At 32.9% G+C, this 26,989-nt stretch overlaps 5 protein-coding genes across 11 annotated transcripts; 2 read left to right on the top strand and 3 right to left on the bottom strand.

Annotated features, from left to right (window-relative positions):
• Positions 1-314: 314 nt before the first annotated feature.
• Positions 315-3,726, bottom strand: LOC107911756 (uncharacterized). Of its 5 annotated transcripts, none has more exons than XM_016839669.2 (9): positions 3,305-3,726; positions 3,167-3,224; positions 2,776-2,843; positions 2,497-2,676; positions 2,176-2,272; positions 1,324-1,433; positions 1,100-1,233; positions 837-1,018; positions 315-577 (listed from the first exon to the last, which is right to left on the bottom strand). In XM_016839669.2, exons 1-8 carry the CDS (start codon positions 3,548-3,550, stop codon positions 895-897), a joined length of 1,017 nt encoding a protein of 338 aa, XP_016695158.1. In that variant the 5' UTR covers positions 3,551-3,726; the 3' UTR covers positions 315-577; positions 837-894. The 5 variants fall into 5 exon arrangements, with proteins under 5 accessions (XP_016695158.1, XP_040961656.1, XP_016695160.1 ...); XM_041105722.1 differs by having other exon boundaries at positions 1,100-1,176; XM_016839671.2 differs by having other exon boundaries at positions 1,100-1,176; positions 2,776-2,846; positions 3,305-3,694.
• Positions 3,727-4,390: 664 nt separating this feature from the next.
• LOC107911758 (B2 protein) lies at positions 4,391-7,278 on the bottom strand. The gene is made up of 6 exons (XM_016839674.2): positions 7,073-7,278; positions 5,838-6,418; positions 5,554-5,654; positions 5,077-5,160; positions 4,867-4,977; positions 4,391-4,748 (listed from the first exon to the last, which is right to left on the bottom strand). The coding sequence occupies exons 2-6, from the start codon at positions 6,406-6,408 to the stop codon at positions 4,704-4,706; spliced, it is 912 nt and encodes a 303-aa protein (XP_016695163.1). The 5' UTR covers positions 6,409-6,418; positions 7,073-7,278; the 3' UTR covers positions 4,391-4,703.
• Positions 7,279-11,434: 4,156 nt separating this feature from the next.
• LOC107911752 (protein transport protein Sec61 subunit gamma) lies at positions 11,435-12,905 on the bottom strand. 2 transcript variants are annotated; one of them, XM_016839663.2, is made up of 3 exons: positions 12,709-12,905; positions 12,500-12,620; positions 11,435-11,615 (listed from the first exon to the last, which is right to left on the bottom strand). In XM_016839663.2, the coding sequence occupies exons 1-2, from the start codon at positions 12,800-12,802 to the stop codon at positions 12,505-12,507; spliced, it is 210 nt and encodes a 69-aa protein (XP_016695152.1). In that variant the 5' UTR covers positions 12,803-12,905; the 3' UTR covers positions 11,435-11,615; positions 12,500-12,504. The 2 variants fall into 2 exon arrangements, with proteins under 2 accessions (XP_016695152.1, XP_016695151.1); XM_016839662.2 differs by having other exon boundaries at positions 12,505-12,620.
• Positions 12,906-17,081: 4,176 nt separating this feature from the next.
• Positions 17,082-21,607, top strand: LOC107911751 (putative serine/threonine-protein kinase). Of its 2 annotated transcripts, none has more exons than XM_041105719.1 (8): positions 17,082-18,181; positions 18,714-18,913; positions 19,012-19,217; positions 19,712-19,838; positions 20,011-20,082; positions 20,303-20,489; positions 20,567-20,699; positions 21,063-21,607. In XM_041105719.1, exons 2-8 carry the CDS (start codon positions 18,763-18,765, stop codon positions 21,324-21,326), a joined length of 1,140 nt encoding a protein of 379 aa, XP_040961653.1. In that variant the 5' UTR covers positions 17,082-18,181; positions 18,714-18,762; the 3' UTR covers positions 21,327-21,607. The 2 variants fall into 2 exon arrangements, with proteins under 2 accessions (XP_040961653.1, XP_040961652.1); XM_041105718.1 differs by having other exon boundaries at positions 17,098-18,181; positions 20,279-20,489.
• A 1,053-nt stretch (positions 21,608-22,660) lies between these two features.
• Positions 22,661-25,585, top strand: LOC107911750 (rRNA-processing protein UTP23 homolog). Its single transcript, XM_016839661.2, has 6 exons — positions 22,661-23,024; positions 23,119-23,199; positions 23,425-23,545; positions 23,900-24,202; positions 24,705-24,770; positions 24,934-25,585. The coding sequence occupies exons 1-6, from the start codon at positions 22,834-22,836 to the stop codon at positions 25,021-25,023; spliced, it is 852 nt and encodes a 283-aa protein (XP_016695150.1). The 5' UTR covers positions 22,661-22,833; the 3' UTR covers positions 25,024-25,585.
• Positions 25,586-26,989: the final 1,404 nt, after the last annotated feature.

Genomic DNA, 26,989 nt, shown 5'->3' with positions numbered 1-26,989 from the left:
CAGTAGTTCAGCCCGGAAAGTTTTGTAGCTGATTCACGTGCAACCCATATCAATTTCTTTAGCAATAAAACAAGCCAGACACTAATCCAAGTAAAGATTTACCCATTAAAATCAGATCGATGATTACTGATATAATCATGGCCATGGGATTTAAGATATTTTTATTCAATCTTACTCTTGGAGACTGAACAATCTTGGGAGGCTGCTGCATCTTCAATAGTGCTAATCCTTGTTAGGAACAGTGGATTCGGAGCACACTACCATTGAAACATATTAATTAAGCAAGCATTGTATTTTACTACAGGATTAAGAGATTGCTTTAAGAGATTGCTATATCCGATTTTATCGTGTTGAACAGCAGGATACAGTGTTCTGTTCCTATGAGTATCAAACCTATGTTTCTGTAACTTCCCAGAATTTTCTCTATCGTGGTTTCAGAAAATCCAAATATGTTCGTCCCACAATTTAAACTATCATCTTTATGGACAAATGTTAGCTATAGATGCTTTTTACAAATGTTGCCTCCATTTCTGTGCTCTCCACTGCCTAGCAATATATCGTAAGGCAAAGCCGATATCTGAAAAGAATCCAAATGAAATCCAATTGATCAATACAAGGAAAGCAAAAGTTGTGATTTCCATGTCTCCATCAATATAAAAAAAATTGTAATAAACTGAAACACATACAAGGTGATAGCAATGCGAAATTGTTAATGGCATGTACAAACTCCTTATTATTAGGAAAATATGACTGTACTGTTACCCATGGAAAGAAAATGGATATATATTGCATCTAAAAAGGTTATGGAAATTTGAAAATAACCATTAACATCATACCTATTAAAGCTGTTTAAACTATGACTTTCTCCAGGTTCAGAGCAGTGCTAAACCTCTTCTACATGCTCATCTGTGTTGCACGTTCAAGAAGACTTCTGTATTCACGACTTCTTGACCACTCATCAATCTCACGAGCTCGTAGAACAGGCAGTGGATGTGAAAGTTGCCGTGTTTGGGCATTTCTAAAAATCATGAGGTAATTAGACAATCAAAGGGGAAAGCAATATGTGAGTTTTGAATGCTTCACCAAAACCATTCCTCACCTTATATACCACCCGATTGGGCTTGAAGAAGCCTTTTCATAAGAGTGAGCTTGCTCCAAAAATGCATCAACATTTAGCTGATCAGCCATTGATGGGCAGCCACCAGTTAATTTCATCAAAACAGAGATGGCAACCTCTTGTATGTGCATCACAATTAGAATTAGATAATGAAATCTCAACTATTTTATCACAGATTATATTAGCTCGGAGATGTTTTGGCAAACCTTGGGATCTTGTGCAACAAGAAGGGCTGCACGATCACAAGTTAGCTCTGCCGCCCTAAGCCAGCGGATTAATTGTTCCTCTAACCTCTGAGCTATAAAGCCACCAAGTCCTGTGAGAAACTAAGGTATTCAAAACCGTGTTGTTTAATAACTGCAGTAGAGTACTATAACCAAAACCAAAGGTGGTTCAGAAAATATATATATATTTGAGGATAACATGCCATCTAAATTCCCTTTTTTCTACTTCAGTAGATTGGAAACGTTATTCCTATTTCCTGTAAAGACAACTATTATAAGATGCATGCTAGCAAATGACAAGCAGGCCAATTTATATGTGTACTGTTAATAACTTAATATATATGCACCCACACCAATACATAAAGTACTCTTCTAAAGGTAAAGTGCAATGGGATTAACTAAGAATCGCTTCTAGAAGTCCATTAGCTTGGACAGTCTTGCCTAAGATCTTGTTTTCCCATACATACTAGTTTGAACTTTTAACTAAACATTGCACATGAAGGATATTAGATATAATTAATGATAATGCACAGTATAAGAACAAAAATATTAAAAAGATGTATAATATTAAAATATAATTCTATTTTTCAAAATAATAAAAAGATAACATTTCAAGGATTAACAGTCCTTATATACTCCAATAATTAATTGATTAAAATGATTTGGTATATTCATTGATTATCAAGGCTAACTATGACATAACAGATGTGGATTATATAGAAGAGGTATTACAAGATACTTATATTACAAAATAATATAATGTGCTGTCATTGAACTAAGAATGTACCTAGTAGCTAAGTTGCTCCAACTGATGGATAGAACCAAAATACATACCAGGGAAACGATAGGATCCAAGAGTGAGAAGATTTGCAAAAGTAAGCCATACACCATGATCGCATTTGAGATGACCTAACTCATGAGCCAAAACAGCCTACCTTGAAGTAGCACAGGAAAAAGAAAACTAATGACATTTTATCATTCAAATCACAATACTGCTATGGATGATAAAGCACATACAATTCGATTTAGACTTTTATAATCACATATATAAATAGGATTGGAGCAGCAGTCAAGACACTAAAAGGAAATAACAAAAAAAAAAGGGAAAATAAGTTTTGGCTCGTGATGGAAACGGAGTGAGAAAGAAGTGAAGACCTGTAATTCTTTTCGTGTCAGAAGCTCCACAAGACTAGTATGGATAATAACAAATGGTTTTTTACCACTTATAGCCAATGTATAAGCATTCGGAATGGGACTTTGTCGAACATAGAGATCAGGAGGTTCAATATTCAATATTCCCGCAGCCTCAATCATCATTTTATGGAGTTCCGGAAGCTGATACAAGGAAAAAAATTGGAATAATTTGATGCAATTTACATAGGATACAACCAGGAAAACAACTTCAAATAAAAAACACTCTAAGCATCAAATAACCTGATCTTTCGAAACAAGGATTGAGGTTCCTATATTCTCAAGAAGCATGATTTGCTCAGTCACGGTTCCTGCTATAAAGATTCAAGTTAAGGCTTCTTTAACATCGAAAACTCACGCAATTTACAGTAATGCTGCATTTTGGACTTTAGGTATTCGATTTTCCTACTACTTGCTTTTTGCTTTCAGAATAGAGAAATCAATGGCTTCGAAGAACTAAATAGATGACAAAATCACATGTATATGAAGCACTAATCTTCGAATTGACGTTACATCTAACTAAGTTCCTTGGTTTTAATCAGATTTTAATTTTGTTTTTAACTAACTAATTTTGGAAAAAGAAAAGGAAATCAAATTACAAAAAGTAGATAGAAAAAACAACAATTGAAGTTACCGAGTATAGCTCTTCCTATTTCGTTAAGGCCTGGAATCGCTCTCAATAGCAACGTATTCTGCATCCAAAATCCAAACAATATATCTCTTTAATTGTGTATAAAAGAAAATTTATTAAAATTGTCATAGAAAACCGGACCTGTTTATCGAGCGGGTGCCGGAAATCGTCGGCGTCGAGGTCACGAAACACAAGCGGATGAGCTGTGGAGTCAACCGACGCCTCGATTCTTCCATTTCTCTTCTTGACCGATCCGAATCCGACAAATAAAGGACCACCGAACCTAGAATCAGTCGGAGCTCTGATTCTGAATCGGAGAGAAGAAGACGTAAAAGAACAAGACTTTTGAGAAGGGAAACAGAAAGAAGAGAGAACCAAAGAAGCCATTATTTTTTCGAACAGGCCAAGCGAATGACATGAGCTTTGCGTTAAGTAAGAGATTGAATTTCTTTCTAAAAAAATCTTTTAAGGTAATTTTCCGAAGATTTTTTTTTTTGAATTTCTTTGTAATTTTATGGTTACCGTTTGGCGCCACTTCGTTTTGCCGTTGGTTTATAAGCTTTTTCGTAGTTTCAGGCTAAGTTCAAGGAAAAATCCGGTAAATTACTTTCACTGTCTTAAAGCACCCGGACGTTGTCGTTTTAACGGACTGCGTCGTTTTTTTTTTCCTAATTTTTTATTTTTCAGAGCTTTAACATCATGTAAATATTTTTTCCCTTTGCAGGAAACATTCAAATAATCGACCACCAACCCCAGATGCTACAGAAGATCAAGAAAAAGAGTTAATTGAGAGTGGGAAAAAAAAGAGAGTTTAATAGAGATGTGAATGAAAGCTCTTTTGCTTTCTACAAGTTATTTATGTTAGAACTTTGAATTGCCTTGCTGTAAGAATCCAATTTTCCTCCAGAATTATTACCATTCGATTCGATAGCTTGAAGCACAATGGATCAATTATAGCAACGAAAATTAGTTCATAAGGTGGGAAAAAAAAGCTTGGTTCGACAGTCCCAGCTCCTGCTTGTTGATTCACTTACCCGCTCTTAAATTCATGATTCCAGTTGTCATTGAGATACGATAATAAAAAGGGTTAAAATACCTGAGAGGTCCCTGTATTAGGATTAAATTAGCCCCTATACTTTGCTCTCTGATAAAGTATTCTCTTTTACAACTCTACTGAAGCCCAGCTGACCTAAAAGGAGACAGGAGACAGTTATAAAGCACAAAAAAGACATCAAATTCAAGGCCTTCATTTCTTGAGGACTTTAAACATTACACATAGTAGTCATTCTCTTTCACATTTTGCAATTCTATCTATATAGGATTTTTAATACATAAAAATATAATGCAAAAGTTTAAAAAAGTATCTTTCACAAGACACAAACGCAATTTTATTCAGCTGGCTAACGCCATTTCCCACTTTTCCTGAGTTGATTCACCAACTGGTCTTTAACCCACAGCTTGCGCTCTATGGAAAATCTGCGAAAAGCAGGCAGCCTTAAGCCCTTAACCCTAGCACATTTGCACTCAGATAACTTTTGCCTTATGGAGAACCTGCTTGTTCACAAAGGTCTAATAGATCCAACGTCTGCAAAAGAATGATATGAAGCTCTTGAGCTTCAGTTAAAAGGATCCAATATTTTGATTACCAGAAAGTTCGCATGAAATAAGAGACCAGAAGAAAAAATTATAATTGCTTGCAGTACCTCAGGAACTGAGAGCTCGAGACGAAACTTGGGGCCATCATAGTGGTGCAAGACTGGCCTAAACGCATCCTCTTCCAATGCCTTGCAGAGTTTCCTAATACGGATTCTCACCTATTTATTTGGGGAACAAATTTAAAAGAATTAGAGCTCATGCCCTCTTACAAGGGAATAAGCAAGTAAGTTACTACAAATTATAAACACAAACTTTACCTGAGCAGGAAACCTTGACTCGCCTTTGCATTTTTTGTCTTCCCAAGCAGTTGGATCGATGTTAGAACCCCCAAAAGTTGCTGCCTGTATGTATAGAAGAAAACATCAATGACACAAGAGAGGAAAACAAAAGATGTTGAAATGATTTGCTACAGTATTATAAACATCAAACATCCAAGCCCTTTTTTTCCCTTTGGGACTGAGGTGGAGGTGGAGCGAAGGAGAGAACAGTTATAATAGACCACACATCAAAAGATTACATTGATGAATCTTATTGGCTGTTGGACAACCAATTAAAAATAAATAACATAATCATAATTTGTTCCCTAATTATTCCTCGTCCAGCAAAAGTGCGCAACATGCAAACATTCAGAGAAATAAATGAACTCCTAATAGAACAGCAGCATCAATCATTATAGAGGGATTTCTAGGATTTCTAGGAATGTTAATTTACGAGTATGAAGTAGGTGAACAAACCTCAAAAATACCATGCAACTGATGAGTAGTATAGTTATAGAGAAATAGAGGTAAGCCAGGTGTAATTGCCCGAACAGAGTCCCTATATCTTGGTGGTAAACCTATCAAATGAGAAAACAGCAACATGTAAGAAATCCCACCTAAGATGTTAATAATAGAAATCACTTAAGTGATGATTACATCAATGAGAATGGGAGTCTTCAAACAGACAGAATAACTTATTTCCAGAACACTAAAACAGAAAGAATGAAACAAAAAGGTTGGCAAGAGAAAATGACAATTACCAAATAGCTGCCGCTTTAGATCTTCCTGCATTGTATCATTGTTACAAACAAAAATGTATCCTCCAAGCACCTCATTTCTCGGGAGTGTCTCAGCTGGAGGCAATGTCTTGAACCGTTTGTCAACAGCATTGTTTGCACTGTTCTCGTTGCTGTTGTTATTGCTGGTGCTGCTGTTATTATTGACATATTTGCTGCTATGATTATTGCCGCTATATTTGTTGCCAGCCAGGTTTCCCAGGCTATTGCTATTATTTTTCTGGTAAACAGCATTTATATTGTAGGTACCATTTCGGAATGAGCTTTTGCTTACATTATCTCCAATCTTGGAGTCCAAGTTTAACATATTGAAGTTAAGGTTCTCGAATTTGTTGTCTTCCCGGAAACCAAATTTATCCCTTGTCCTTATTTCGGCTGGACCCTTCGAAAGATCAAGATTGCTCAGGCGTTCACCCTTTGTCCTCGTCTGCTCAGCCAATTTAGAGGCAACCATCAGCCATTGGTTATCCTCTGAGGCTTTTGATTGTCCTCGAAGATAATCCCCCAGCTGCCAAAAGCTATCCATGCTCCCCATCTTGCAAACTCTAATAAGAGAGGAAACGTAATTTGTAAAGAATTGTTTAATTACACAAAAGAGGCATAGAAACAGGGCAAAGACTAAGCAAAAATAAAAGGAAAACAAAGGCAAATATAATAATTCATCAATTGATTTTGTTCAAGATTGGCCTAACAAATAACAATAACAATTAGAAAAGAGTAAGCAAATATTAACCAGTCAACGCCAAGAAGCTTCAATGCCTACACAATAACCATAGAAAATCTCAAGAATTAAGCAATAATTTGATAACCAACCGTAACGCACCAAAAACTTGAAAGTTCACACTTCCTTTTTCTTTCCCGCACTTTTCACAAACACACAAACATAAACCCAGAAATTCTAAAACTTAAAGAGTCAACCACACTTGACTCAGAAAAGAACCGACAATTTTTCTAATCCAAACCCAACACAACAAAATTAACCCCAAAAAATAAAACCCAAAGTATAATCGTCTTTAAAACAATACCTACAAAGGCAAAATCATCAAAAAAAAGAATACATATTAAATGTAAAGCATTGAACATAGAACTAAACAAAGAGATGCAGACTTCGCCAAGCAAGGTAAAGCTTCAATGTTTTAACCCATATTTAGGGATCGAATGAACCCTAGATTTGGGGGATCCAAAAAAGAAAAAAGTACCTTTAGCTTTGCTAGCTATGCAAGTGAAACCCGTCAGACACGACACAAGAAGAAGGGGGTGGGAGAGAGAGAGAGAAATTATGAAAGAGGGGTTTTTAATTGTCTTGAACAATTTGATGACGAAAATGCCCCTCAGGAGATTGAGTATTTTCTGGCTTTCCGAACAAAAATTGTGGTGCGGGTGGAGTTGTCGGAGACGCCGCGTGTACACACTTTTCCCTTGCCTTTTTTGGAGTAATTAAATCCAATGGACTTTTTGACCGAACTTATTAAGTGAGTTATTAAATTGTGATTAGTTGTTTTAAAATTTTTAATTATTTTAGGTTTAGATTAGTTTAAAATTAAATAATCTTCCATTTATGTTATTTCGTATAGCGTTGAATGTTTTTATCATTATAATTTTAGATAATTTTAAATTTTGATCACTTTAAATTTATATTATTTTAAGTTTAGAATATTTCGGATTCAAAACATTTAGAATTGTAGTTAGTTTGAGTACAAATTAAATGAATTTGAGTTTTTGGCTTTCTTTGTTCAAATCAAGTTAGATTGGGTTTGAACGGTTTTGGATTAGTTTTAGTCATTTTTTATTACAGGTATTTTATGTCTAAATCATTTCAAATTTAAGTTATTTTGAATTTATGTTATTTTATATTAATTTCCTTTTACATGTGGTGTGTTCTTTTAGACTCAAGTAATTTCATGTCAATCTTAAAATTCAAGTGAGTCATTATGCTTTTTTTTATCAGCTCAAACTGAATTAAATTTAAATTCAAATGAATCAACGGATTAATAATTAATTGAATAGTAAATTATCAATCATGTTTTTAATTTTTATTATCGTTGAATTAAATAAATAATTTATGTTCTGAAGATTGAAGGGTGATTGTTATTGTATTAGCACGACATGTTATGTGCATTTTAAATCATACTAAAACATGATTCCAACATGTAATGCACAAAGTGAGCACTAAATTATAAATGGTGAGTGTGGCTGACAACAAGGATGAATGGATGAATGCATTTTGTTTGTTGGTAAAATTGCACACCATGTGACATCTTCATAGTAAATTAAATGGTCAAAGTGAGCATACAGTATTATAATTATAGGAACAAAACATTTTAAGCTGTCCATTCAATCCAAATAAATATTAATGTGGCAAACATCTATCTAAAATTAGCTGGCAAATCAATTCCATTTGTCCCTTTTTTTCACTTTCATCAAGGGAAATGGACCAAATCATTAATTTTACCAAAGCTCAATTGTCATTTTAACCCAAAAGAAGTAACAATAAATAGCATCCAACAAACAAGGGATGCGGCCAAAAAAATTTAAGTGGGAGGGGTGAGATGAAAACTTGTAGAATTTAATTTATATGGGGATAATTTTACAAAGTTATTTTTAGTCATTCAATAAAAATGTATTACTTTATATGTACATATATTGATATAATGCCTAATTTTAAGCATAACATCTCAAACCTTTTGGAATTGAATTATAAATTTTTTAAAAGGTCAAAATATAATTTTATCATATAATATTTTATAATTCTATATTTTAAAGGGAATAAATAGAATCATTTTTTCACATTGAGAGTTAAAGTGCAATTTTATTATTTTTAAAGGGATTAAACTACTTTTTTTTTCATTTTTAGAGGATCAAGGTCCTTGTTATCCCCTCTTAATATTGCCTCTTCAAACCTTTAAATCAGAGGAAAAAAACGTGTTTAAGCACGCTTGAACTCACATTCTTCTTATTGTTGCAATCAAAGTGAAGTCAGAAAATGTTTTAGGGGGCCGAAATTAAATTTTAAATTTTAATAGTTTATATCTTTTTAAATTTTAAAGAAATAAAATAAATTTTTGTCATTTTTAGGCGTCAAAGTACAATTTTAATTTTACTAATTTTAACCACCAGTTGCAATAGCAACAAGACTAATTGAGTTAATGTACAGTCAACATCACTTTATATTTTTTTAAAAGAGTTTTTAATTAATATCAATCACTTTTTAATGTGAGATAAATTCTCTTTAATAATATTTTAAAATTTAACTTTAATTAATGTTGATTAATTAAATAAATTAATAAATAATAACAGTAACACAATGTTTATTCGGTTTATGATATATATTATGTTTAGAATTTAAAATCTTAAAATTTACGATTTTAGGATTCTAAAATATTGGGTCTTGAGTTGAATTTATAAAAAAAATAAATTTATTTTAACGTATGCTCGCAGCCGGAGAGACGGCTAGAAATTTATATTGGGCCTAAATACAGTTGTAGAAACAAAACCCAGACAATTGTGAGAGTAGGGCACAATACCTGATAAAGTTTCAACAAATGTATTTTATTATTATTAGAAATTCTAATATACGTGTATGTGTGTGAAAATCACGGATTTAAAATATAAATATGTGTTAAAAATAACATGTAATAAAAAATAAAATTTATAGTTTGAAACTAATTAATTATAATAACACATGAAGTATTTACGATATTAAAATAAAAAAATTAAATTTTGAATAAAACGAAATTTAAATACAATACATCAAATAAACAATATTAAATGCACTATAATTATTTATTATGATTTTTTCAACAAATGTGAGTTAGTGTTAAGTTGACTTGCGATACCAACTTAATTAACAATATTATTAATATATATAAAACCGATGGAGATAATAAATTATATATATTAAAACAAAACTGTATAAAATGTATTAAAACGAAGTTTTGGTTAAGTGATAAATTTAATGTTTTATTAATCCAATTGGCATGAGTTCAAATCTCATTATATATGTATATTTTAATTCATTTTTGTTAAAATAAAAATACCAAAATACCCTCAAATAGTATAACTTATTTTAATTACGAAATAATATTCTCATAATTTCCTAACCGAGTTGGTGACTCGATTAAGGGTGACATCAACTCAAAAAAGCATTTCATAGATATAAATAAATATTTATTATTATACCGGATCAGACGTTGGGATCTAAGTGCAACATAACATGCAAAGATAACAATAGAAAAAGAAAATAAAAGTGAAAAAGATTAAAATATGCTATTAATGTCTGTATTATTATAGAATTTTAGATGTAATCCCTATATATTAAAAGCTAAAATTTCAATATTTTTAATTTTTTTTAATTTAAAAATTCTAGTTCAATTGTTATCATCATTGATAATTTCAATAAAAATTATTAACTTAATATGTTTATTCTCAATTAATCATATGTCACTTTACATGATGACAGCTTAATCAACATGTTAAATTGATAATCTTTTACGGAAAAATACATATTATTATAATAATTGAATTAAAATTTTAAATTGAAAAAATAATTTACTAAATCTCAAATTTTATAAAAGTACTGAAAAAAACAAAACATTCTATTCCCGACACTACACCCTTCACTCCAAACTGCCCTGCTGGCGAGGTTGATGAGTGGTCTCTTTGTTAAACCTCCTTGATTATTGAATTTCAAACCCCACACCCTTATTGCGAGAGATCATGTCCAACCTCTGGTTTGGTGGAGTTACCCAACTTTTCACCAAATTGAGGCTCCACTTCCCCACTCCCCACATAATGCAATTAGATAGATTCTTTGACACTATTTCCAGTACCACTTTCCTAACATTTGCACAAAGGTTAACTTCAGTTAAATAAGAATATTTTCGAGAATTGGTCCCCACTAACCCCCAAAACGTCAGAAAAAAGGTGTAGATCTCGTATCAATTTTTCCTCCTTTTTCTTTTCGTTTTTTCATTTTAGGAGGAAAAGTAGGAATATAGGGCTCCTGCTCATTGATTAAAAATCATGACATCATTTCCTCCATAGATAACGTTAATTCATTTACTAAAAAGAGATGAAATTTTAGTACAAGGGTGAGATTCGATGGTAGAAAATTAAAGCTATCCCAAATGAATTTGATAGACGATGAAAATAGTAGAAAAAATATTATAAAAACTCTTATACTAATAAATTGATTATATTTTATCCCCTCCATTCAAGAAATAAGTAAATTAGTCACTGTATATTAAATTAAAGGGCAAATTGATCATTTATGTAAAAATTTTCATTCATTTGTATGGTTAAAAATTAGTGTGGTTGACAAAATAATCAAACAATGATACATGACGACTTATGTATATCTTATGCTGACATATAAGGACCAATTTTTAATAGCAAAAAATGGATGAAATTTTGAATAGGAAGACTCGTGATTTAACATACACGAACTAATTTGTCCATTTTTTTAGTAGAGAGGATAAAATGGAATTTGACTACTTGCACAAGGACATCCATGATACTTTTACCCAAGATAAGCATCGATACAAGGAAAAAACATAAATCAATGGACCAAAACTCAAGGATTGTATTTGCTTCAAGTAGTTTCCATTTCAACACTAAAAACTAAACCAAAATCCAACAAATATGAATATAGAGGAAAACCAAAGTCTATACTGAAATTAGTTCGAGATCTCAGACAATTTATCTCTCGATCTGTGCTGTTGAGTCAGTAACATGAAAGCAAACCTGCAATTTAAACAAAAGATTCGGAGTTAGCACAATGCCCCCAAGACTAGCAAACTCGAGTCCAAATGAAAAGCATGCACATTGCTGAGGTGCTTGTGATGTATTTCACAGACAGTTCTACTCAAAGAAGATAAATTAATGGCTATATCTATTTGTTAATCTGCAATTATTTGGTTTATTTGCTTATGGATGCCACCCAGATACAGAAACAAACTTAATCCAACATGATCATGTCTAACCCTGCTGCAGAATCCAGTATTTGACATGTAACAGATAATTGATACTTTATGTTTATGACCCTAAAACAGCTTCAAAAAATATGATCTACAAAAGTGCTCGCCTTCGACTCTTTCTTAGTTCTCACCCATTCTCATTGCCTTATCTAGAATGTGAGTTTAGACCACTTTATTGCTCATTAGATACAGCAAAATTGGAGCTTAATGAACTATTGCATGAACAAGTCGAGCTCGATACCGTCCAAAAAGGTTTCTAAGACAATCATATGAATCACCATAGCAGGAAAGGAGTTTTCCCCTTATTCTTTTACCATGACCAATTGTTTATTCCTTTTTTCTACATAATACCGAACCTGGGACGCCAAATGGGGATTCGTCAATGAAGAACAATACTATATAGTTAAAAACATTCAATTTCCAGGTTTTCCCTACCACTCAAGAATCTAAACTTCAGAAAATTTTCAATTTTCATAGTTGTGGAGAACAGATTTTCACAAGATCCCGAAGATTTCGTTTTCCAATGCATTAACTTCCAAAATGATTCACATAAATACAGATAAATACCGAATCAGTGACAGATCTATACTAATTAAGACAGCAAACCTCATAATAATGTGAAAAATAAAGTAAAAACAGAAGGAACCTAACCTTACCTAACCGGATCCAACAATAATGTTGTTAATGGGGATAAAGATGAGCTTGACGAAAAATCCTACAAATCCCATAACCACGAATCCGATCGCTGTACGGAGCGCCACCTTCGTAAATTCTAAAACAAAAAGAATCTTTCAATCAGGATTCTGACGGATCAACAAAATCTAATAATCGAGAGAAAACAAAAAGGAAACATCAGTAACCTTTGCGATCGGGCTTGTGGCATCTCTTGACGAGACGAACACTGTCCTTAGCGAACTCCCTTAGCGGATCAAAAACTGAGTCAATTGCGTCCATTTTTCCTGTTTATTTAGCTGATTTCTGCTTTGCAATTTGAAAGTAGTTTTGATTTCTAAGATCCGTTAATCTCTTATGAGGCTGTTGACGAAAATAGGATTTTATTTGTTTGGACACTAATAGCCCCATATGTTTATTTAAATGGACAATTTTACCCCTATATCTAGGGATATGATTGACCTTGGGTAGATCTCTATAATAATAACTTAGTAAACGAGATTTGGGTTCATAATCTTGATATTACATTTGATTGATGGAAACTTTTATCTTAACTGCTAATATTACCTTTTAAATTAAAATTATATTATTTTAATTCCTCGTAATTTTATATTTTCAAATAATGTTAAGACTAATTTCATTAATCTTACATTTTCGAATAAAAATAAAATTTAAGTATAGTTGAAAACAAAATTACTCATTTTTCTTAACAGTAGTCAAATTTTAAAATTATAACTATTATATTTATTTTAAATATTTATTTGTTATTATATTAATGAATTATAATTATGGTGGGATATGAACACCTTTTCATGAATTATCAGAATTATTTTAAATCATATATTTACTTATAATATAAATAAGAATTATTATAAGTTATCATAATTTCATGGAATTTGAAACTAAAAAATATTTAAAAAAAACTAAATTTGTATAAAAATAATCTATTCCAAAGACAGTTTAATAAAATATTTTTCTATGTAGTCTTAAGTTCCATCAAATAAGTAATTGATTTTTTTTTGAATAATCTATTATAGGTTCTAGACATATTTGTTTTTTTTTTCCTGAACTAATGTCCAAAATTACCCATAGCCCGACCCTAAACCATAAATAAGAGGATAATACACTTCAACACACTCGAACTCTCACATCCTTCTACATTGGTAACAATGCCTATACCAATCAAGCTAAGACTCAATCGACAATAAACAATTGAATCTTACATTACAACTAAATGAATCAAATAAGTTAATGCGGTGTACTATAAATTCCACCTTAAAATATTACATTCCTATTATCCTATTACGAAATATTCATTCAACTAAACGTTTTTAAAAATTATTTTAAAATAAAAATTGTATTAGCGTAATACTCTTGTTTGAGATTGTAAAATTCAAATTCAACTGGTAAAATATTTAAAAATTATTAATAAGTAATAAATATTTTTATAATTTTTATATTTTCATATAAAATTTTATTTATATAAAAAATTTAAAAATAATTAAAAAACACTATTTAAAATAATTATGAATTTAAAGAAAATTATTTACTTCTTCACTTAAAACTCATTCAATAAATAGTTTTTTTTTTACGAATATATTTTTGCAGCTTAGGTTCTCATTGCTTTTGCTTTTTTAAAGCCTTTTCTTTTTTGGGGTTTTTTTATTTGTTGATTTAACTTCACTCAATTCTTTGACAATGATGGGAAAATAATCAATTATTAGACTTCATCATGTCCGGATCACTTGTTCAGATTCAGAAGTTTATTTGAAATGTTGGAAGATTTAGATAAAAATATAGGCTCGAAAAATGAGTTTGGACAAAAAATAATGCCCGTTTAGAGAACGGGCTAAGCCCCAGGCAATACTTTTCTGGCCCGGGCCCAACCAAACCCGAATTTGACAAAAAAATCTATTCTTGTTTGCTGTTTTTTTTGCTACAATTTCACTATTATATTATTACTATTTTGTTGTTATTAGTTAGATATTGTATAATTATTATTTTATTGTTAAATTTACTACTATTTTAGAGCATTTGTTTATTAAGTTACAACTATGTGTTATTTAAATATAAATACTTTTTTATATGTATTTTCAATGTGTTTGGGAAACATTTATTTTAATGTTTTTGGTCTATTTGATGTATTGTCTTTTTTAAAATTATTTTTATATAAATATAATCTAAAAAATTAATACGAATGAGCTGGACCAAACTTAAATTTGCACAAATACAGCTCGACCCATGATAAACTCTAGTTAGAATTATATAACTCAGCATATGGTTTGAAGAACAATGGCTTCCATCATTTATCAAATGGCAGTCATCAAGGATGATATTTGTTTTATAAAACTTAAATAGCACCTCTTATTTAAACATTTCTTATAATAATTTGACGATTTTCCTTTTATAATTTTTTTTTTTCAAATTGAAATCAAAATTAAGGTTATTCATAAATCAAACTATTTGATCGAGTGGGATTTTGCATAATGTATTTTTTAATTCAAATCAAATTTCTACTAAATAATAAAAATATATTATTATCATAGAAACAATAAAATAGAGTAAAAGTATCATGGAAGCTATCATATTAGGAGTTAAGTTGCATTTTATCTCTTTCACCGAAAAATGAGTAAATTAGCCATTATATATTAGATTAAAGAGCAAACTGATCAATTCTGTTAAAAAATATATTTTTATTGTTAAAAACTAGTGCAACTAATAGAATAACCAAACAATTACACGTGACGTGCTACATGTACCTCATTTTAATAATAGAAATAGATGAAACTTTTAAATGGAAGGACCAATTTATTCATTAATTTAACGTACACGGATTAATTTACTAATTTTTAATGGAGGGGTAAAATACAATATAAATCTTAATATAGAGACCTTTATGCATGCTACTTTTACTATAAAATGGGTCTGTTAATATGATTTGGACTAAATTTCAAAACAAAATAGATAAATATTGTGAAAATTCTAAAATAAAATTATATTGTAAAATAATAAAAATTAATATCATCCTTTATTCAACATGTTATAACACTTAAAAAATAAAATAAAATAAATAAATTTCTCAACCGAATGAATTGAATATGGCAATAATTGTGTAGTGGATCCAATAATAGTTAGGATTCTTCAATTCAACAACAAACATATTTGGACGCATCTTAAGAAAATATTAAATCGAAAAAAGAACACAAAAATCAACCCATCCATCTTCAATCATTCATGTAAGACGACCAGAATCCAAAGTGTTATTCATCTTTATCATCTTCCATTCCATGTGAGAATTTTAGAATAAAGTACAAACAAACGGCACAGAAAGGCTAGCTTCGCTGTACATGGTAGCTGTGCCGTTTTTTCTGCTGCTATAATCTCACCTCATCTGGTCATCATAAAATAAATAATAATATAAAATAAAACATGAAAAAAATAGGCCATTTACCAATAAAAGCTTTTTTTTATAAATTTACCGAAATAGGCCCGGTATTTTATTGTTTATCGGAATGGACCATTTTTCGGCAAATTGCGTCCACGTCAGCGCGATGTCAGGGGACGTGCCAGGAAATCGCAGCCACGTCAGCGCGCTTTGCTGATGTGGCAACAAATCGCGTCCTCGAGGGGGCAATTTGTTGCATTTCCTGACTTGTAGGTTTTTGGATTTTAGGGTTTAGAGTTTTTAAGATTTTTAGGGTTTTAGAGAAAAAAGTAAATAGATAAGTTGCGCCCACGTGTACGCGCTTATTTATGGAAACATCTGCCCTTGAATCTACAAATGTTGAGCATGCATTCACTGAAATATTAACTCAAATACATCATGTGATCAGTCGAAAAGCACTCGAAGGAGGGAATGATCAAACAACATTGCCCAAGGGACAAACCATCAATGTCGGCTCTCGGGATGATGTTTCAGCTGTGAAGAAAGACGGCTGCTGTTCTGCATAATTGTTAGATGATTCCGAGTGTCCAAATTTGCTTCCTCATTAAGCACAAGCTTTCCTCACCGTGATCTTTCTCGAGATCTTTCGTTACAAAGAAATCACAGCATTCCAGAGATTTTCTTATAGTTTGTTCAGGCATATCTAGTTTTAACATTTTAAATGATTTTCATTAGTTGCGGAGAATAAATTTTAAATTAGCTATCATAATGTTTTGTATTTTTAAAGGAGTATTTTATGTAATATAACAAATAAATAGGGATAATTTAGGTATTATAAATAATTTAAATAATTTAGTGCAACTATATACATGAAATTTCATTAGATGGGCAAGTCGCGGCCATGTCAGCGTGATTTGTTGTTGATGTGGCAACAAATCGCTCCCTCGAAGACACGACTTGTTGCCACGTCAGCAAAGCGCGCTGACGTGGCCGCGATTTCCTGATACGTCTCCTGACATCGCGCTGACATGAACGCGATTTGCCGGAAAAGGCCCATTTCGGTAAATAATAAAATACCAGGCCCATTTCGGTAATTTAAAAAAAAACTTTTTTTGGTAAATTGCCCGAATTAAACAGCAATTTTTTTTATATACAAAATCAATGAGTAGAAGCAATATCAAAACATAGCTGGCTGGTGGGGATAGCAAACCCCACTGCTTTCAATCCCTCTCTCTTTCACTTGTTCTTCTTCCTCTTCTTCTTCTTTATTTTTATTTTTATTTAATTTGTTTTTGTTTCATCATTACATACATGTTAGTATCTTTAGTCTTTGTACTATTTTCTCCATAATTTTTGTAATTTGTTTGTTCTTTTATTTAAAAAAAATCGTGAATTTTGTGGTGGTTCTGTTCCAGCGAAGATGCTCTGTACAGTACACACCAATAAACCCCCACCCTTCCCTTTCAACTTGCAGTAGGAGACAACCATTTTATCTTGCTTTACAGCCCACAAATACAAAGGAAAAAAAAAACCCAAAAAGGAATTTCACAATTTCAAATCAAAACAAATCAAGAAACAATTACTACCCAAAAAAAGGAAGAATTGGGTTCCCTTTTTCTTTTTCTTTTATTTCTTGTTTATATCAAATTTTCTACTCTGCTTGTTCTTCATTATCTTTATAAAAAGCCTTTTAGCTTCCCAAGTTTCTCGAATAATTCCAATCAAACGAATAAAAACAGTAGTTTTTTTTTTCTTTACTTTGCTTGCTGTACATATACATATAGTATTAAGTATTGAACCCTGAGGGAAAGCGTTGTCGGCGCAGGGTCACTTTCTGTCGGCATTGTCTGTATCCAACGAGGGGTATTCGTTTCTAAGTTATTCATTCAATTTTTAAATTCAGAACTGAATTTGCATTCCAAAGCTGTCTCTGTGTTGTGTTTTTTTTTTCTTTCTCATTTGGTTTCGATGATTTGGACCTTCCATCTCGTTTATTAAAGAAAAAAAACCAACTACAACCATTCCACCAACTTCATCAACTATTGCTCACCTCGATTCCTCATCACTGCTGTCTCTTTTTGTCTGCCCTCACCATCCCTTCTTTTTTTTTCACCTTGATTTCACCCATTCGCACTTTATCTTATTCTGGATATCTCTCGGTTTCTTCCCCCAAATCGAGTTTCTTGTTTCTCGCTTCTTTCGATGTGGGAATGCGGGTGATTCTGCTCCTAAAGAGATCAATTTGATTTCTCATTGCCAAATGAATGGGAATACAGGTTTGAAGTTTCCGACTTTTCTTTTTCCCTTTCATTTTCCGTCAATGTCTCATTATCTTTTTTCTCTGTGATTTGACTTTATAAATAGTACCATTTTTTGACGACCAATTGGGTTGTGTATCTGTGATTTATATGTCCACTTAAATTCGAATGCCGTCAACTCTATGAAGGAGGGATACAAAATGCTCTGGGTGCTCAAAGTAAAATCCATTTTTGTTTCTGATTTGCAGCATTATTTGGATAATTACGATTGTTGAGCGTTTCCGTACAATGGGTATTCAGTAGTATAGAATTTGAAACGTTCTAAGCTGAGTTGCTTCTTTGAGATTTTTTAACTTTTAACCAATGCAAAGCATCTTTCTTTTATAACTAGCAACTTGCTTGCTTTATCCACATAATCTATATTCTATATAATTGGATCATATGTATTACATTTCATTATATTCACGCTGGCTTTTGTTGTCTGAAATTTGAATGCATATGTTGGTTCTGGATAAAGATTTATCCGGTCGTCTTGTCTTCTTTATTTCAGGTTAAATGTGTAATAATTTCAATCATAGCTGAAGTAGTTCCAATACCAGATGTCAACGAATCTTGCAGCAATATTAGGAGGTGCTGCAGGAGCCGTGGCATTGGTGGGGATAGTTGGCTTGCTTATATGGTTCTGCCTATTTCACAAACGGGGTGTTTCAAGAACATCCGAGACCGGATCTTCGGATCCCTCTGTTCAAGGTAGTAACATTTATGTCATGCTTGTTTCTAGAGTCCCTTAAAAGCCACAAGCACGGTGTACTAGATAACTTATTTGCGTTTTTTCCGCTGACTTTTAGGAAGACATATTGGGGTCCAGTTGTCACTGCAGGAAGCTAGACGGTTTGAGTTGAGGGAGTTGTCTTTGGCGACCAAAAATTTCAGTGATAGAAACCTGATCGGGGAAGGGAAATTTGGTGAGGTATATAAAGGTTTGCTTCAAGATGGAATGTTGGTTGCTATCAAAAAGCGAGCTGGAGCTCCTAGTCAGGAATTCATTGATGAGGTAAAAGCCACTTGCCTTGCCTTGCCTTTATTGCCTTGATCATGGTAATGGGAATCATAACTAACATCCATGGCCGGTCGAGGATTGCTTTTAGGTAGAGATTTTTCATAGGGTTCAAAAAATTCTAAAAAATTACTTGCTAATTTGAGTCCCTCATAATATTTATTTAGGGTTTCCAGCATCTGTCAAAATATAGCAAAGAATATCATACAACCCACACTTAGGTCTCAGCCTGGCAGGGTTTCATCCTAGTAATTAGTTGTCAACATTTTTGGTTAATCTTTTTCTTATTGAGCTCAATTTGATGACTCCATCTTGGGTTGTTTGCAAGCTTGTCATGTTCTTTCTTCAGCCTTTGGTATGATTTATTTAAGATGTAAAATCTGTATTTGCCTTTAAATTTTGGTCTAATATCGTTCCCTCTCCATGCTTCTTTAGTACAGACTCATTCACGGTTTGTCCTTTGATCTAATGGTACTCAACTTTACTCCTAGGCATGCTATCTTTCATCTATTCAGCATCGGAATCTTGTCACTCTTTTGGGCTACTGCCAGGAAAATAATCAACAATTTCTTGTTTACGAATATATACCCAATGGAAGCGTTTCCATTCACTTGTACGGTAACTCTCTATCCAGTCACAATTTTTGCATTTATGAACAAACTTCTATGTCCTACATATATGTATATGTCATGTTGGGAGAGTTCATCTAGGCAAATGTATGATGATTTAATAGTGAAAGTGAAATAGTATTTAGTTCTATATTGAACTTTTTTCTGGTTCATTTCTGCAGGAGTTGGTCAAGTCTCAGCTCAGAAGATAGAATTCAAGCATAGACTTTCAATAGCTCTAGGTGCAGCTAAAGGTGATCCTCTGCAAAATCAGTGAGCATTTGTGGCTTTCCTGGTATCAGTTTTTCTTTTCTTTAGATAAACTAATCCAAATAGGAATAAGGGTCCCACAAAATTGTTTCGTAAGCTTCTGTAACACTTCGAAATTCAGATGTTCATCTTCTATGGTTGTGATTTTCGAAAATTTACTGCCTGATTTTCGTTGCCTAGATTTGTTATTTGTCCCTTTTGCAGGCTTGGCTCATCTCCACTCTTTAAGTCCTCGATTGGTACATAAAGATTTCAAAACGGCAAATGTTCTTGTAGATGAGAATTTTATAGCAAAGGTTGCGGATGCAGGACTGCGTAATTTTCTGGGAAGAATTGATGTTGCTGGACCTTCTTCTCAAGTGACAGCAGATGAGATATTTCTTGCTCCTGAGTACTCTCTCTTCACTTTGTGACTCTTCTGATGGTGTATCGTTCATAATTCTTACATGTATGCATTGACTAATGCAGGGTGAGGGAGTTTAGACGTTTTTCCGAAAAAAGTGATGTGTATAGTTTCGGAGTATTCCTTTTGGAGTTAGTAAGTGGGCGAGAAGCATCAGAATTACCATCTTCAAACTCCACAGAGAACCTTGTCGAGTGGGTATGACATTGGCTTCATTTGTGCACCTTATTTATATGCTCTCGAACTTTCTTAGGGAGATGAGATGACAGCTATTAGTATCTTTCTATGCATGAAAGGAAAACGTGTAAGCTGTCATTTCTTTGGGCATTTGTTTGACTTCCATGGCTTCGCAAACGCCATGGATTGGAGATGTTATGAGTTGCTGGTTCTATACAAACTTAATCGTGCATTTCTAAATATCATAGTTACTAACCACGTGATTTAACTTACGAGTTTGCGATTTCTCCATGAGAAAGCATTTGAGCCTTGGCAATGAAATTCAGACATTAGTGTGAGTTGTAGTTAAATAACATAACTTTTTGGCTTTTGCTCTTCTGGAAGGTGCAAAATAGCCACGATTACAGCAACATTTCCAGCAGCATTGATTCAAGGTTGGGCAGTAGCTTCACAGCTGAAGGCATGGAGGAATTCATAAGGTTAACCGTCCGATGTTTGGAACCATCGAGCGAGAGGAGACCGACCATGAGCTATGTTGTAGCGGAACTTGATCGGATACTCGATAAAGAGATGAGCTTGACGACGGTGATGGGGGAAGGAAGCCCAACTGTGACCCTTGGAAGCCAGCTTTTTAGAGCAACAAAATAGAAAAAGGAAAAAAAAAAAGAAAACCTGTAAGCCTGCAGCATCCAAATATCGGGAGTGACATGCGTGTGAGATTGGTGAAGTACAAATTTTACTTTGAGATTCAGCTGTTTGTTAAGTGTATAAAAAACAGCTGTAATAATTTTTTTTCTCTTTGTTTTCTTTTTTATGTTCATTATTATTATTATTATTATTATAAGATAAAAAAGTGATGAGAAATCTTTGTTGTAAACCAAATATTTGTTGTTAATAGCAAAATTGGGTTGGTGTGATTTTTACATTAATCATACTATACACTGTTAATAATCGTGAACTTTGGATTCTGATTCATCCTTGTTATGTACTACGAACTATGGTAGAGAGAGTGTCATGCATTATTTATTGATCATTTTGGTTAATTGATTCTTCTTACGTAAAGTTTGTATGAATATGTATATTTTTCCTATTCAACTTCAATACATGAGAATAAAAGTTAAAAACATTTTCCTCACCATTCAAAAATTAATATTATCTACGATTATTTTAATCATATCTGTTATTTTTGACATAAAAGTCCAGAATTACTCATATCTTTTTCTTCAAGATAATGCCTTTCAACTCAACTTAGTTGAATTCATCTCCTCCTAATTTGACAATAATGCCTATGTCAATCGAGATAACACTTAGTAAAATAAGGAGATAACACTTACTAAAATAAGAAATTGAAAGATTTTGTTAAAATTGTTCCTTTAGAAATTTCCTGAAAAGCTAGTCATAGGTTCTTCTCTCCATCAAAATAATAGGACCATTATACTCATTACTAAACTCGTTGAAGAGATGAAATATAACCAAGCTATATTTTTTTTATAAGAAGTTGAATTGATCGTCATCGGAAGAATTAGGCAAAAAATTAGGATACATTATAGGAAAATAAAACTTACATCGAAGAGAAGCAAATGAAAGGTTTTTATAAAAATTCTTGTAGAATCAAGAATGAAGTTTTCATCCTGTAAATGTCATATCATGAACTAACAACTGCATCAAATCTCCAAAAAATTCTCAACTGTTTCAAACTTTATATTTTTGGAATGAAAATATTGGAGTCCTCGATCAAACCTTATTCTATGGTATTTACACGAGATTCCTCTTTTTTATAAGTAAGTTCTCGATAGGGCTTAGTTCAACCATTTAAAAATAAAATTGAAATCTGTATGTGGAAAAAATACAAACAATAATAAGTTTTTACGCAAACAATAATATTTAAAACACAAACACATTTATATTACGGAAAATATAAACAAACAATAACAAAATTTATTTTTCATTATTAATTAAATTCATTAAACATAAAAAAAAAAATCAAAACCCAGGCAAGCGAGGGTTAATTCAATTACGCTGAACACACCCATTATTGTAAAAGCAAAAACCCTTACAGAACCCTGGCGGCTTTAATCTGAAATCTTAACTTCCAGCCGATCGCTGTGGGTTACTCAAGTTCTCAGTTTTTCTTTAACACGAGAGAAGAGTAAATATGAGATTCAAGAAGCAGAAGCGTCACCGGAAGACAGTGAGATTTTTCTGCGTGTGCTTCGGTTTCAGGCAGCCATTCAAGGTTCTTTGCGATGGAACTTTCGTACACCACCTTCTTCACAATAACTTAACACCCGCTGACAAGGCTCTCTCCAATTGTCTTTCTGCCCCTGTCAAGCTTTTCACCACCAGGTTCAAACCCCCACTCTTTTGTTGGCCGAGTATCTAAAGATAATTGCTTTTATATGAAAACCTAACCCTTTTTTTTGTTGTGTGGGGTTTTCAGCTGTGTTCTCGCAGAGCTGAAGAAACTCGGTGCTGCTCAGTCTGCATCTTTCCAAGCAGCTCGTAAACTCGCAATTGCTAGGTAAACCCCTTTTTTTTTCTCTCTCTCTTTTCGACCTGGCAGGGGCCAAGTTACTGGTACTATCAATTTTGCTTCTGAATTGTGATGGCGTGGCTTCTCTGTTTAATTTTTTTTTTCTTTTTTGACAATTGTTTGTGGAAAGTTAACCGTATGCATAATTTTCCTAGCTCGGCCTTGTTTCTATGAATTAAATTTGTTTGAACAGTAATTGAATCTCATATTCAGATGTGATCATGAGAAGGTGGTCAGTGCTGATGCTTGCATTGCGGAGGTCATTGGAGAAAATAATTCTGAGCACTTTTTTGTTGCTACCCAGGATGCTGATCTCCGAAAGAAACTACAGAAGGTAACTTTCTATCCCTTTTTTCGCTTTTAAATTCTTAGCATTGCTATTCTATGCTAGCTGGACTTGGTTCCGGGTGTTAGATGTATTTATTTTTCTTCTTTGTTTTTACATGTCTTTGGGGGGTCCTTAAAGTGTTGTATCATTGCACTTTGGATGTGTTGGACATGGCTACATCACGAAAATAAAGAATCGGAGCAAACGTTGCTATTTTCTCTATTCTTTTTCCTTCAAGGAGACATCATTTTTTGCATTCAACTTGAACATTCATACTGTTATGCAGTCTCGCTTTTGGAGTTTGTATTATTATTTTCCTATGAACTTGTATTCTGATTTTGTGTTCTTCTCTTCCCTTAGGTACCTAATGTTCCTTTAATATTTGGCCTACGAAATGCCCTTTTCCTTGAGCAACCATCTAAGTTTCAGCGTGATTTTGTCAAATCTTCTGAAGAAAAACGCCTTCATTTGACTGAGAAGGAATATAAGGCATTAGAGAAGAGGACGACTAGTGTTTCAGCAAATGCGGATGAAGAAGATTCAGGTGATGAAGAAGGTTTGGGTCATCACAATCCAGGGTTGCAGGCACATGATACCAGGAATTATTCAGGGAAGGAAAGAGATGTAAAGGATAGAGTTCGATTTAAAAGAAAGAAAGCTAAGGTACTTTTCCATATCCATCTTCTGAGTTGTACCAATTTGGTCACGTTTATGCGATGTATGTCTCTAACCTAATCATTGCAGGAGTTTCTATGATTTGTGCATTTTTTATATGAGAATGCAAGTTTCCTGAACTGCTTTTGCAAATGTTACTGAGGATTCATGAAATTAGAACATGTTAGTTGGAAATACGAAAATGTCAATGAACATGCATTATGCAAACTTGACATCTACTGCCATCACCGATGTCATCCGACTAACATTACATGCCATTGGTTTGAAAAGCTAAAATCATGCAATAATTGTAATCATTTGAGGGATGAGGTCGCTTGGAGATTGTGCTATCACATCTTGAAACTGAATTCTAGTATTTAACATTAACTGGTTTATGGACCAAAATGTATAACTACTGCGATATCATTCCCATATAACTGTTTTGTTTAACTTATAAGGTGCCATCATAAAGCTCATGGGATTAACTTTTTTTTCTTCTCAACTTTTATAGGGTCCAAATCCGCTTTCAGTTAAGAAGAAAAAAGGCCATGAAAACCTGAATCGTGCATCTGGGAAGGTAAGCTTGTTTTAGTCTCTTTTTCAAATGTATTTACCTTTGTCCTAGGGATTGAGTCAAATAATCCAGCCTCCTGCAGCATTAGTAATCTATTAAGTTGAGCACTGGAATGAAAGCTAAATTTTGCTGTCATGCACTATTTGATATTGAAGTCTCTTTGCAGGAAGTTAAGGGTGATGATGGCAATGGTGAAAACAAGAGGAAAAGGAAGCGGTCTCGCAGAGGTAAAACTGTTGCTGGGGCAGATGTGTAGTGCATTAAGGTACGAGAGACAAAAAAAAAACTTGGTTGTAAGTATGATGGTACCCATTCCCAAAAAAAAAAAGTATGATGGTACCCTAACTGCAACGCAATCAATTGAAGAGATGCTACTGTGGTTTTATGAGGTTTTCACTCTCCAAAAAGACTTGATAACATTTTAGATACTCTCTAGGGGGAGTTGAGTTGAGTTGAGCTGAGCTAAGAGGGATCAATTTTGTGTGTAATGTCTTATCTCTTTGTTCATGGTGTGTTCGGAGAATATAAGCATGCCGATTCATCATTTTTTTTTTTCACTTCTGCTACTTTGCACTAAATTTTGCGATGGTTTTAGATAGGAGCCATGAATCCTATAGGGGCTACATACTCCAATTATTGTTGGGATACAAGTGTTCATACCGTATTCAACAAATGAGGGGTCTTTGTGGACAAACCCCTTAGGTAATGTTGATGGGGATTGTGACATTTGGTGTGAGGGTTTAGGTACTAGCGATTTACCATGTGGACTTTTGTTGTAGTGAGGAGGATGCCAATAAGAGGTCATGAATCTTACATTATGAGAGTAGATTTTGAATATAAGTGTTTCACATCATTTTCAATTTAGGAGATGTTGACTAATTGAAATTTTAAAAATCTTAACTATTAATCTAATTTTTTTTTTGAAATTCATTAACCAAACCAAATTAACTTTGGCTTATTTGGTCAGTTAATCAAGTTAACTGAAATTTATTTATGTTTTTTTTTTCAACAAGTTTAAAGCATAACCAAAAAAAAAAAAATTCAATGTCAATGTTAATGCTCTTTTTCTTTAATTTTAAATAACATAACGGCAACATTAAGTTAATAACATAGCATGTAAAGTAACGGTAGGTTTTAAACTTTTGTTAATTGTTTTATTTTAATTTTATTTGTCATAATATTTTTTTATTTGAACTATTGATCAATTTGGTCATGCATTGGGCTTATATATAATATAATATGTTGGGCTTATAAATATATAATATATAATATTAATTTTAGTTAAGCGATTAATTCAAGTAATTAGTCAGAAACAAATTTTCACAATTTTTAATCGATTGATGAATGGATGAATTAATTAATTTGTAATTGAAATATGGTAAATGCAGTTGTCCCTTCCTCATTGTTCACATTAATTCAATCATTGTGTCGATGGAAATTAAACAAGGATGGGATCTCATCACATGTTTTTAGAGTACCAACTTCCTTTGAAAGGACAAGCTTTAGATTTTAGTTAGATGAATGTAGTAATGAGTATGGCATATTATTTGGTAGTCTAATAAATAATATATACCCTTGCAGACACTAAGAAATCATATATACAAGCGATTTAAAGTTGGAACTTGAAATGTTGTGGAAGACCGAGTAATCTCTAATAACCAAGTTGCTTAACCCTCCCCAATTCTTTCTATCAAGTAATATATAAAAAAACAAAACCCCAACAAAAGGCATCAAACTTTATATATTTCGTAGGCATTCCACCTTGGTGACAACTGACAAACATTCAGCTCGATTCTTGGCCCATGCCCATGCCCATCCTCCCCCTCCCCCCTCCCTTGTGGTTTCCAAAGACCTCCTCGGGCTCCACCCATTTTATTTCATTCTCCCAATTACCTCTATTTATCTGTGTCATAATAATATAACTCTAGTACTAATAATATTATATGGAGGAGAAAAAAGGAAATGCAATCCAGTACATGGCCCCATCCCATCCCATATTATGCATCTCAATTTCTGATATGAATGCAGTGCAGAGCAGGCATCCACATGCTAGCAAGTTTCTTCACCTATATATGTATTTCATTGGTACGTCATGGGTTCAAATTCCACCGTCTCTCTCCCCCCTTCCCTGTAAACATATTGGATGCCAATTTCAGTGATTCAGCAGCTTACAGCACAACCCCCATGTGCACCATATAGATATAAATGAACAAAAAAGAAGA

Source organism: Gossypium hirsutum, chromosome D11, assembly GCF_007990345.1.
Source record: "Gossypium hirsutum isolate 1008001.06 chromosome D11, Gossypium_hirsutum_v2.1, whole genome shotgun sequence".
Classification (NCBI taxonomy): Eukaryota; Viridiplantae; Streptophyta; class Magnoliopsida; order Malvales; family Malvaceae; genus Gossypium; species Gossypium hirsutum.
This window is presented reverse-complemented; position numbering and strand designations above follow the sequence as displayed.